We start from the raw sequence: 13074 nt of genomic DNA, 5'->3' as shown, positions 1-13074 counted from the left end.
TATTTAAGATTAGAAAAGTTCTTTGGTTCACAGTCCAATCTCACTAGTGTGCACAGAAGTGAGCATTAACAAAGTTCACCAGTCTTTGGTGCTTAACAGTCAATTGGTTACCACTCAGGAGGGTTCTTGCTGGTTTTCAGAGAGAGATTCCATTTGTTCTAGAACATCCATACCTGATTCCTTTCCAATCAGTCTTGCTGACAAAACTTGCCCCCTTTAGGGTTCTCCAGATGATCTTCTTTCTTTCGGGTCACGTCAGACAGCCAGCCTTCTCCTTTGACCAGACAGCCTTCCAAAGGTTTGCCAGCTTTGTCTTTCTGGAACTGATTTCTGTGTCTCTCCTCTCTGTTTCGGAGCAAAACTGTTCTGAATCTACCTGCAAAAATCACATGCTCTCCCAGGCAAGCTGTATTCTGCAACTTTGTTGCTCATTTGCAAAAAGCATTCTGCAAAAGTCCTACAAAACTTCTGTGTTTTGAAATGTATGTGTGCAAGCTGCTCTAGCAATTCCTCCCGAACCACCTCAAAATACTCTGCCACAGTGTACAGTGCTGAACTATAGATACTGCTGTGATGTGCAGTAAACTCGTGCTTGCTGATTGCATTCCACACAAGTTCCAGACTAGCGTTGCCTTCTCATTTTAGTGATTTCATTGGGGACTAACCATGTTGCTCATTGCTGGATGATCAGTTGTGAATCAATGACATGGGTGACTCTCTGTTTAAAGATAGCCTATACTTCTTAAAGATCTTCTTGGAGAGTCTGCATTTTGACAATTGCAAGTGCTAGCAAATGGTTAGCTGCTGGAGGACTTCAGTGGGTCAAGCAGAATCCATGGGGAGAAATGGTCAGTCAATATTTCTGGTTAGGACCCTTTAACAAGACCCTTTATTTGAGTCTCAGTAAAGGGTCCAAATCTGAACGATGACTGATCATTTATATCCATGTATGCTGCCTGGCCCGCTGAGCTCCTCCAGAAGCTCATTGTTTGCTCAAGATCCCAGCATCTGCGGTTTTTCTGTTTTGTAAGTGCTAACAATTTTGAAAAGTGACTCTGACCTGTAAGACATAAAAGAATAATTATGCACAGGTTTTGAAATGTTAAACTGAAAGCCTTGATTTAAAAAGAAATGTATAAAATCGGAGATTTGGGAATGGAGCATCAGGTGCAGCTGAAGTGTACATAGATAAAGATGCCAGTTGGAGTCTGGCAACAACTTGCCACAGCTTAGAGCAAGTCACATTATTGTAGAATTGAAGGCATACTTTGTGAACCCATCCATAATGGATTACAGATTACAGCCGCCTTATATTAGTGATCCAATGAGAAGCTCGGAATACCATCATGCAGGAGTAGTCTGATGTTAAAAATACTAATATGACTGCTATTGAGGCTGCATTATGGTGTAAATGGTTGTTTTCGTGCTGTGATAGCATTATAATATGATGGCGGAAATGTTATGACAGAGGTGGAAATGGTTCCATGAAGCACAAGTCTACTTTGTTCAAAACCTTTGCTCATTGACATTGTCAATGTGCCACTGCAGTATGCAGCCAGATTTGATCTAGATCTTTATTATCTTCCAAGGATATCTGCATTCCAGCCCTCCACTTCCTCTTCTCTCGTTTTAACTGAAAATCGGTAGCCTTCTACAAGTCATTTTGCAGTTATTGGGTAGCACTGCAATATGATAAACAGATGTTCAGATGGTATCTATGGGATGGCAGCTTTACATTTTGATGTAAGATGCCCTTGTTTGATTTAAACGTTTAATTTTTAATGCCTCTGTGACTGAGAAAATGTTTTGATTTCAGAGAAAAGAAAATTGTTGAATTCTCGGTAAATTGAAGTTGTGGTTATTGGTATGTTGAAGATTTATTTTGTATATAAACTCAGGAAAAAAGGGCCATTGTTGCCAATTGGAGGATCTATCCCATTAATGTAAAAAAAATTCCTGAATTGGGACTCATTTTGTAAGTTATGTCAATTACTAAGTGTTTTGGCTCTAATCTTTTGTCAGCTTATGAAAAGGCTTTGGGTGTTGCTCACACAGAGAAAGAGAAGGCTCAAATACTGATTGCACTTGCCATGATTGAGTTCAAAGGCAACAGAATGGACAATGCTAAGACTTTACTTTTCAAGTGGTAAGTGCCTCAAACGTTGCCACTTTAATTTCAGAATGTTTCTGTACTTCTATTCTTTTTTAGTTTATGGATGTTGATATTTGGAACACCTTGAATTGTACCTAAATTTATATTTCACAATTGTTTGTGCCAGGATTGCGGTTTTGATTTAATCTATTGGTTTTGGAATTTGTTAAACCACTATTCCCACCGTTCTATTATTTGATGTGATGAGCAAGTTTATGAAATTTTTACTTGTTTAGAACCATCCTTGTGCAACAATACTTTTAAACTTTTTTTTTAACAAATCTGATTAACTTCCTGTATCATCGTAATTGCTATTTGTGAACCTGTCAGGAAATGACTAAGATTTGCAAGCAATACTTCATTTGATAAGACACCAAATAAAAATCTTTTTTCTTAGTATTTTACTGGAAAGCTCTTGAAAGCACATCAGTCATAAGTGCTATGGTGTAAATTACAAAGTTAATTGTGCTTTTTTTCAAAAAAAAAACAGCTCAATGCTTAAGGAGACCAGTATAGAAAGTCTACAGACGTTGTGCGCTCTGGGACTCTTGAAGAAGGATATCACTCTAACTACAGCAGCACTTAATGAACTGCTTAAACATTGGGATAAGATCAGTTCAACTTATGAAACCTGCCTTCTTACTTCAGGAATGTTTTCTTTGCAAGGAAACAATTTGGCAGTACAGAGGCAGGCAGCAAAAGCTGTTCATAGGTAAGAGAAACTTTAAAACTGATATTTTCATATAGTTCATTAACATCTGATTGTACATTTACAACCTGATGAAACAGTATCTCTCCAGACCATGGTGCATGCACAAAACACAATACATTGTGATCACAGAAATAATCAAAATAAATGCATGTAAATATTTGGGATGATAGCATGGTTACAGGATACTGTTCATCAATCTCACAGCCTGTGGGAAAAAGCAGTTATCCAGCCTGGCAGTCCTGATTTTGATACTCCTGTTTCTCCTCATTGATGATAGTGGGTTAAAGATACTGTGCGCTGAATGGAAAGGGTCCTTGCTCCCTAAGTTAGGAAATGCACCAAGTAAGTATTGTCAGTAGAGGAATGGAAGACCCCAGTGATCAGCTCAGCTGTTTTAATAATCCTCTGTATGGACTTCCAGTTTGATACTTGGCAGCTACCATATGATGCAGCCAGACAGGACACTCAATTGTGGTTCGTTGGTCAAGTTGGGGGCCAGTAGCCTTGCCATTCTCAGCCTACTTAGAAAGTGTAGGTGCTGCTTGTGACTTCTGACTCATGAGTCCAAGATAGGTCGTCCTTTATATGCACGCCAAGGATCTTTGTGCTCTCCACCATGGAACCATTGTTGTGTAGTGGGGAATAGTAGACCTTCATCCTCCTGAAGTCAACCCCCATCTCCATTGTCTTGTTCACATTGAAACTCTGATTGTGTTCTTGCACCATTTTACGAGCCTTTCAACCTCCTCTCTGTAATGTGACTCATTGTCACTGATGAGGGCCAACAACTATTGTTTCATCCGCAAATCAGAGGTGGAGAGGGTAAGCAAATTTAAATTTCTGAGAGTCAAAATCTCACAGGACCTTTCCTGGACCCATCAAATTTATGGCCTCATGAAGATAGCACATCAGGACCTCAACAGTTTGCAGAGGTTTGGCATGTCATCGGAAACCTTGGCTAACTTCTACAGATGTGTTGTTGCTGTATCATGGCCTGGCATGGGATCACCAATATCTCTGAGCAAAAAGCTCTGCAAAATGTATTAATCACAGGCAAAAATCTCTCCACCGTCGAAAACATCCACATGGAACGCTGCCATCAGAGAGCATAGTCAGTGTGATTACATTTTATTACTGAATATTTATTTTCTGTCTTTGCATAGTCAATGTGTTTACATTTTTCTTTTATTTGCATTTCTTTCTTTTGTATACATTTCTTGATTGCAGTTTTCAGACCCAGAAATTTTGCATGGCCCACAAAAGAAAGAATCTCAGGGTTGTATGTGGTGTCATGTATGTACATTGACAATTAATTTGAACTTCGGCTTTGAAATGTGATTATTGTTAGGACTGAATTTGGCAGACTCGATTTCATTTTTTTTTAAATGAGAAAAGTTGAACTAAAAATGAATGATCTTTATTGCTTTATGATTTTATATTCCTATAGTAAAATAATTACATAACCTGCAAAATTATGATTATTTTGGTGGAGTTGTAGCTATGTTCAAATCTCAAATGGACAAACAAAGGTGTATATTTGAATTCTTCAATTTAGTTTGAACTTTAAGTGGTTAAAACAAGTCCATATTTGTTCATGTGGTATAGTTAGTTCACATTTACCACCCTTACAGATTCAGAACCATTTATATATTTGGCTTTGTAGTTAGCACCAATAATGGAAAGTTATTGTTTTCTCAATTATACAAATTTGGGGGGAAAAAAAAGATAGGAAACAACATGGCTGAAATTAAGTTAGCATATTATTCATCATATCATTGCATGCTTGAATGAGTTATAATAGCTGCAATACAGCCAACTGCTCAGGTATGTACTTTTGATGTATTTTACAGGGGTCTTTTTTAAAGGTGGTTAGTTAGGGCAGGTATTAGCATTCTGCATTCAGTGAAAACTTGTCAATACAAGAAAGATGGTGTTTTCCAAAATCATGACTGCTAATTGGAAAAATTAATTGAGTTAATCCAAAGATCTTGAGTGAAATTATAAATAGTACAACTAGTTGCTGCAGTTTTGTCTTAAATGGTTCAGTTAGATTACATAGCTCATTTCACTGTAGACTTCACGTAACTTTGCCTGGTGAGCTTATCAGAGTTATTAACAGTCCTTTAGTCAAACCTCAAAGAATGAATAAGCCAAAATTCAGGGAAAATGAAATTAATGTATAAAATGGTGTGAAATTAATGTAAGGAACATTAATTTTCTAAATTTATGGGGTCCTTCCCTTAATTATTTTCAAAATTTATAAGATTATTGGATCCCATTTTAGGGTTTGGTTGTCCTTTCTTTCATGCATTTATGGAACATATGTGTTTAATCATAACTTCACAAAGGAAGGGTCAGATTATTAGAATAGTTTTTGTTATGTGCATTTTGTTTTTTGTCTCCTTCATGGGTTGTTTACAGTTATTTGTTAATGTACATTTACTTTGTTGGCTATATTATTACCTATATTTATTATATAAAACAATAATAGTATTGGAAAGAGGAAAAAAATGGTGCAAAATGGGGTTTGCAGGAAAGGGATAAGACTAGCCCTGGAGACTGACCCTCTATTTATTATCTGCCCAAGTAGTGGTCCTGTTCACCACACCAGGATACAATCTTCATAAGTCAGATTTTTAAAATTGTTTCTGGAAGTAGAAATGGAGGCGAGGTAGCTATTGAGCATCGTAATCAGTAGTAGTATCCACGCTGCACGTCCGAACTGAAAGTTACAGCACTGCATCTGAGCAGTATTGAGCTGGAGCTTCTAAAGATTGTTGCTTTCAATCATTACCAGTTATTTAGTACATTATAGCGTAGAATCCACGCTAGGAATATCTATGTATAAAGTTGGTTTTATTCATGTTGTTGTTGGAGTAAGATCATATGAAATTATCTCTAAATGTATTTGTGTGGCATGTCAATCTTTTTAGGATAAGGATCTGAACTAGTTTTTTTTCCCCCAAGGAGGATATTTTCAGGTTAATTGAAAACATATGACAAATTTTTAAAAATTTTCTTACCCCTCCTCCCATCCCAGCAATCCAGCTGATCCTGCCCTTTGGACATTATTATCCAGACTTATTCCTCAACATACTCCCCAGAAAGCAGAAGTAAGTAGATGATGCGTTTTTGTTTTATATTTTTATAATTTGTTATTAATATTTCTAAACCATGGTCACCATTATTATGCTAATCTTTTCATCACAGTAATTTCCAATTAGTTCTGCCAGCCTGTGACATGTCAGGAAACTTCCTTGAACACTAATTATAGGCTCACTTGATGTGCTTGGTGGTGTGCAAAATTGTTTGCTCAATGCCAAAAATATATTAACAATGGTATAGTGATTGGATGGGGTTGGGTTGGATGGGGGTGGAGACTGCTATTGATGAATAACCAGGTTTGTTAAATCCTTTTTGTTATGATCTGAACTGCATGCTATATAGCACCCTAGAACGCTGACTGCAAATAACTCACTCCCACCAAATCCACCCTTGGCCACAATCTAAAATATCACTTCATCTACATTCTACAACATGTGTCACTGAACATTGATAAGATGCACTAGGATATTTATTGTGCTATGGCATGCTTCTTTTGTAATTTATTAGCAAAGATAAAATAATTAATCAGACAGTATTTAGATAATCGGGGACTGACTGGAGGTAATTAGCATGGGTTTGTGCGTGTCTCATGAATCTGATCGTGTTTTGAAAAGATGACCGAGGATTGATGAAGGGAAGGCAGTGGATGTTAACCTCAGGGTACAGGTGCATTGTTCTTTGAAAGTAGCAGCTCAGGTGGACAAGGTAGTCTAGAAGCTATTTGATATGCTTGCTTTCATTGGGAAGGGTTTAGAGTACAAAAGTTGGAATCTCATGTTTCTGCTGTACAAGGCATTGGCAAAACCACATTTGATGTACTGTGTGCAGTCCAGTTGCCCAGATATTGGAAGGACATCAATTTGCTATAGAAGGATGCAGAGGAGGTTCACAATGATGTTGCCAGCTCTGGAGGCTTGAGTTTTAGGGAGAGGCTAGATAGGTTGGGTATTTATTCTCTGGCGCAATAGTTTTCAACCTCTTTCAATCTAAGGCCCAGCTATCTTTTGGCCTAACCTGCATGACCCACTAGTGACAAAGACTGACCAATATTTCCAAGTGAAAGAATGTAAGAAATACATTTTTATCAATTTTTTAAAGGCCCATATGGAAATGTGCTGTGGCCCATTGGTTTAGAACTGTTGCATGAGAGTGTAGGATGTTGATAGTTGATCTAATGGAGGTTTGTGCATGAGTGGCAAGGATAAAGTGAATGGACCTAAGAGGCTACCTTTTCGCTCTGAGGATTGACCATATCCGGAACAAGCTGCCAGAGTAAACTGTAGAAATAGGCACATTTACAATGTTCAAAAGACATTCGGACAGAATTATGGACCAGAAAAGTTTAGAAAGATTTAGATTTAGACATGCAGCACACTAACAGACCCTTTTGGTCCATGAGCCCATGATGCCCAATTACACCCATTTAACCTGCAACCCAAGTATGTTTTTGAAGGGTGGGAGGAAACTGGAGTGCCCGGAGAAACCCTTGCTAACATGGGGAGAGCCTACAAACTCCTGACAGGTAGTGCGGGATTCGAACCCCAGTCCTGGTCACTGGCGCTGTAAGCAGCATTGTGATAACCTCAATGCTAACCTTGATGTGCATCAAATGCAGGAAAGTGGGATGCCCAGAATACCAGTTTGGTTGGACTTACTATATGACTCTAAATGTAACTTTGTAAAACATGGGAGTGGAATTAGGCCATTTGCCCCATCAAGACTGCCACACCATTCCATCTGGACTGATTTACTATCTTTTTTCAAATCCATTCTCCTCCCTTCTTCCCATAAACCGGATTCCCTTTCTCATCAAGAACCTATCTACCTCTGTCTTAAATGTACTCAGTGACTTGGCCTCCACAGCCATGTGCGGCATTAAATTCCATGGATAAGGAAATTCATCCTCATCTTTGTTGTAAAAGGACTTTTTTTGTATTCTGAGCTGTTCCTTCCAGTTCCCAGACTGCCCCCCCCCCCCCACCCCACACCATAGGAAATGTCTTCTTCAAATCCACTATAACTTGGTGTTTCATATTCAATGTTTAAATGAGATCCCCTCATCCTTTGAAACTCCAGTGAGTACAGTCCCAGATCATCAAACATTCCTCCTTTCATTTTTTGGGATCATTTTTGTCATTGACCTCTAGACTCCTTCCAATGCTAATACAACGTTCCTTGAATAAGGAGTCCAAAATTACTCACAATACTCTGAATGCAGTCTAATCAATGCCTTGTAAAGCTTCAACATTATTTTCTAGCTTTATATTCTATCCCTCCCAAATGGAATGCCATTTATGAATGTTATATGTGAATTGAACTTTGAATAGCTGGTATTGATTTCTTTATGGGTAATGGTATGATTGGAAAGTGGATCTTGCCTTTATCTAACAGTTCTTTTTGTTTTGTAGGGTGGGGTTGTGGCTGGCAGTGTAGCACAGATCCTAAGTTCTCATCATTCAAAGGTAAATTCAACTTAAAAAGTCCTTGTGCTCCTTTTTTGGTTTAGTCTTCAGATTAATATCACCAGCTGTAGCACACAATATCAGAAAAATATCTAGTATCCATCTAACTTGGGATATTTATAAATGTAGATCTTCATTTTTCTTCTCTTCCAGAGTGCACTTTTGTTCAGTGCAGTAAACCAGATGGCAGCTGGAAAACATTCAACAATTGATAAAAAAAATAATGCATTAAAAATGATTCAAAAGGCAGTCCATCTGTACCCAGGTATGCCGGTCTGAGGTTCAAATGAAAGGAAAAATTCTTGCTTTGTTGCTGTTCTCACCACCACAATCATTATCTTTTAAACATTTGTAGGTTATCAAATTCTAATTATAGACCACTACAGCACAGTACAGGCCCTTCGGAGCTCGAAGCTGTGCTGACCCATATATTCCTTAAAAAGTACTAAACCCTTCCTACCTTGTAACTCTCTATTTTTCTTCCATCCATGTGCCTGTCTTAGAGTCTTTTAAATACGCCTAATGTTTCAGCCTCAACCACCATCCCTGGCAAGGCATTCCAGGCACCCACAACTTTCTGCTTAAAGCACCTTACCCCTGATGTCTTCCCTCCCTTCACTTTGTACGTATGTCCTCTGGTGTTTACTATTCCTGTCCTGGGAAAAAGGCACTGGCTGTCCACCCTATCTAACCCTCTCATATATTGCTTCTTTTTTATTGAAGATATTTTGCTGATAGAATAATGCATTTCACATTAAATAGATTTTGTGCATCCAGTTAGGTATCATGGTTGTCAGTCTCAGAAATAACCTTCTAGGTACTAAGATTGGAGACATGACACTGCAGATACTGGATACTAGAGCGAAAACAAACATTTAGAGGAAATTGATGGGGGGGTGGGCAGGGGGAAGAAAAAAATTATTTTGGGCTAATGCCCTGATCAGGATTGAGTGTGGAGAGGGAAAATAGAATGAGGAGGAGAGAGGGCTTAAATGAAACATATAAGATGATGTCCCTTTGGCCCATGTGATTTGCCAAATATGATGTCCAAATCAAAATAAAATTTTGTGGCTTGCATTTGATAGATATCCCTCTGTTCCCTCCATGTTCATATGCCTAACTGGAAGCCTCTTAAATGGTATTTTTGTATCAGTTGCCTCCATTACTACCGGCAGCCTGTTCAAGACATCTACCATATATAAAAAAAATAAAAAGCTTGCCCCTTTTTTTAATCTTCTTCTCCACCCTCACTTTTAAAATCTTTTAGTATGTGACATATTTACCCTGGGATAAAGATTCTGACTCGCTACCCTATCAACACTTTAACGATTTTATAAAATTCGACAAGGAATTTTCAGTTACCTACACTCCAGAGAAAATAACCCAAGTTTACACTCCAGAGAAAATAACACAAGTTTGGCAAATCTCTCCCCATAAATCTTGTCCTCTAAGCCAAGCACCATCCTGATAACCTCCTTTGTACTCTTTCCAAAGCCTCCACTTCTTTCCTGTAATGGGGCAATCAGAATTTCATACAGTATTCCAAATCCCAGCTCATCAAAGTTTTAAATAGCTGCAATATGACTTTCTTGCCTTAATACTCAATCACCTATTTCTATGCTTGTTATGTTTCCAATGCAACTTTTTTTCTCCCTGTGATGCAATTGTATCAAATTCTCCCCTTTTATTTCTTATTTTAAATATTTACAACATCTTGTGTCTTTATAGTTACAGGTACATAATCCTTTATCCGGAACCATTGGGGGACAGTGTGTTCCGAATTTCAGACGTTTCCGAATTTCGGAAAGCCAGATTTAAGCCCACCCAGATTGTGCTGCAGTATCCACCCCCACCCCTTCCAATCACGCTCCCATCTCCACCCCCCCCTCGCCCGCCCGAGTTGTGCTGCCAGTCTCTCGCCCACCCGAGTCGCGCTGCCGGTTCCCCCCCCCTTGCCCGCCCAACTCGTGCTGCCGGTCTCCCCCCTCGCCCGCCTGACTCGCGCTGCCGGTCTCCCCCCTCGCTTGCCTGAGTCACACTGCCGTCTCTCCCCATTTGCCGGATTTTGGAGCTTTTCAGATTTTAGATGTCCAGATAAAGGATTGTGTACCTGTAATAATATTTTTGGAGTTTTTTTTTGTTTGTTCCCTTTATAATTTCCTTTATAACTTGGGTGTTGTGTTTATCATGGTGGCTAGCGCGATGCTATTACAACACCAGTGACCTGAGTTCTAATCCGGTGCTGATAATAAGGAATATGTTCTTTCTCCATGTGTCTGTGGGTTTCCTCCGGGTGCTCCAGTTTCCACCCACCCTTCAGGGAATTGTCGGTGAATTGGTGTATTTGAGGGGCAGACTCATGGGCCAGAAGTGCTTGTTACTGAGCTGTACGTCTGAATTTAAAACTGATCAGTTCAGTTAATTATTTTGTATTCCCTGTTTCTTTTTTTTTGAATATTTTATGTTTGATTTTCTGAAGACTCATGCAAATCCAATAAACAAAGTATTAATTCTCTTTCCACATAATATGATTTACATCCTTATTTCCCCCTCCTTACACCCTCCCCATCCCTTAAATTATACAAATACCAAAATAGAAAAATACAAACATACAACGACCATTTAAATATCGTCAAAGACAACAATCCTCCTCAAAGCTAGAGGACCTCAGATGTTAAATAAAAACAGGTTGGGGAAAAAGCATTTCATAGTCTTAATCCTTTACTCTTATTTGGAAGGGGGGACAGAGGAGGGGGTGTGAATTATATCTGTGCCACACTTCAATGGATATGTCATATCTCTTCCTTAAATTGTAGGTGATTTTCTCCAGGGTAATACAAGAGTGTATTTCCATGTTCCATTGTGCAGTATTTGGGAGTCGAACTTCCACGTAACCCCTATACACTTCCTGGCTACTGACATGGCGATCTTCTCAAACTGAATTTGGTGTTTGGACAGTCTGAACTGTACTTCCCCAATGTCCCCTAGAAAGTACAGCTCCGGATCCTGTGGAAAATCCACCTTTGTAATTTTGGCCTTCCCAGAAGGATCTCACCCTTGTACACAGCCAGGTGGAATGGACAAAGGTTCTAACCTCCACACTGCACCTAAATCACATTTCTGAAATTTCTGGCTTTGACTTGTGTAATTTTATTGGTTTGAGATTTTATCGGTACTGATGCAAGAAATTATATTGCACCTGCTTATGTCTGGCATTAACAATTCCCATCGGGCTAGTCAAACACAAATCTTCCCACCATTGTTCATCAATTGTTATGCCAAAATCCAATTCCTATCTTTCCTTTTATTGATGTAAGTCCAGGTTTGGGCCTTCACTTTGGATTATTGGAATGCATCTTGGAGGTAAATTTTCGCACAATCCCCTTTTGAATGATAATCTCCATGTCACAACAGTATGGCAGAGTCATTGTTAGTTCCAATTTGTCCCTTAGGAAAGATCTTAATTGCAGAAAGCAGAAGAATGTTCTATTTGACAACTCATATTTAATCCTCAACTGCTCGAATGACACCTTCCGGCACCAGGTGTACTCTTTCTGTTTCTTTTTTTTTTATTTTTCACACAATGAACTATATTAACCAAAATACACACCAACATTTCCCTCTTGAATATACACAATATCATTTTCTCCCCTTTTTCCCCCCTCCCTTCCCTCCCTCCTTCCCACCCCCCTCCCTACCCACTAAACGTTCAACATATTCAATACAATAAACCCATTAAACAATGTCATCACACAATGAAAATAAACAAGAAAATTGTGTCATCTACTTTTACACACTGGGTCAGTTCATTTCGTCGTCTTCTCATTCTATCATTTTAGGGGTGGAGGTCCGCGGTAGGCCCTCTCTGTTGTGTTCCATGTTTCTTGATACCGCATTTGCTAAGTTCTTTTAATTTGTATATTTATTTTGGATTCCAGTTTATTTCCTTCCTAGTTTGTGCATTTGCTTATTTATCTGCTTAGATATAACCTACCCTATAGAAAACCTCTCTTTTATTTCCATTAGGCTGCTTCCAATGCTTTGTTCTCCTTTTAATATGACCTTCAAATTAAGATCCATACACTTCCTGACATTTTTATTCTGGGGTGACCACAGGGAGTAGCCTGCAGAATGCCAATCCTAAAGTCCTGCTTTTTTTCAAAGAACCTGATAGTTCCTAACTCTTCATGCAGGCCTTAGAGCTTTCCCTTTCATATAACATTCGGTCCCTTGCAATGATGATTCTACTACTTCCAGTTTCTTAAAACTGACTTTAATCTTCCCCAGGGAGACAAAAAATATCCTGAACACTGAGCTGGAACTGCAAAAGGCTTTGGCTTTCTACTTCGTGGCTATCTGGTTATCATGCAATACATATGAAGTCAAAGAGTTGGTGTCCGTCAGCTGTAACGGTCATTCTGATCTTTTTTCTAGATTCCATCTCTGTGCTGATTGTGCCTTTTGAAGTATCCAGCAATAAATGTATCTTAAAATCATAACCATTGGGTTCATTGTTGAGCTTTAATGTGGTGTTTTCTCTCATTCGCAGCTGCAATAATAACCTTGCCCATTTTGTGGATAGATTACAACTTGAAAGACACAAATGTAATTTTATTACCAATTATCCTTGATTGAACAAAATT

At 38.7% G+C, this 13074-nt stretch overlaps 1 protein-coding gene across 3 annotated transcripts in view; it reads left to right on the top strand.

Moving 5' to 3' along the window:
• Positions 1-13074, top strand: part of skic3 (SKI3 subunit of superkiller complex) — a 148027-nt gene that overhangs the window by 112972 nt on the left and 21981 nt on the right. For all 3 annotated transcript variants that reach the window (XM_069891764.1, XM_069891773.1, XM_069891783.1), the window contains 5 exons: positions 2023-2146; positions 2643-2864; positions 5905-5977; positions 8378-8431; positions 8585-8696. In XM_069891764.1, coding sequence (XP_069747865.1) covers positions 2023-2146; positions 2643-2864; positions 5905-5977; positions 8378-8431; positions 8585-8696 — 585 coding nt within the window. The remainder of the gene's footprint in view (positions 1-2022; positions 2147-2642; positions 2865-5904; positions 5978-8377; positions 8432-8584; positions 8697-13074) is intronic.

Source organism: Narcine bancroftii, chromosome 1 (genome assembly GCF_036971445.1).
Source record: "Narcine bancroftii isolate sNarBan1 chromosome 1, sNarBan1.hap1, whole genome shotgun sequence".
In the NCBI taxonomy this organism is placed as follows: Eukaryota; Metazoa; Chordata; class Chondrichthyes; order Torpediniformes; family Narcinidae; genus Narcine; species Narcine bancroftii.
The sequence above is the reverse complement of the archived record's forward strand: the minus strand, read 5'-3'. Positions and strand labels throughout refer to the sequence as shown.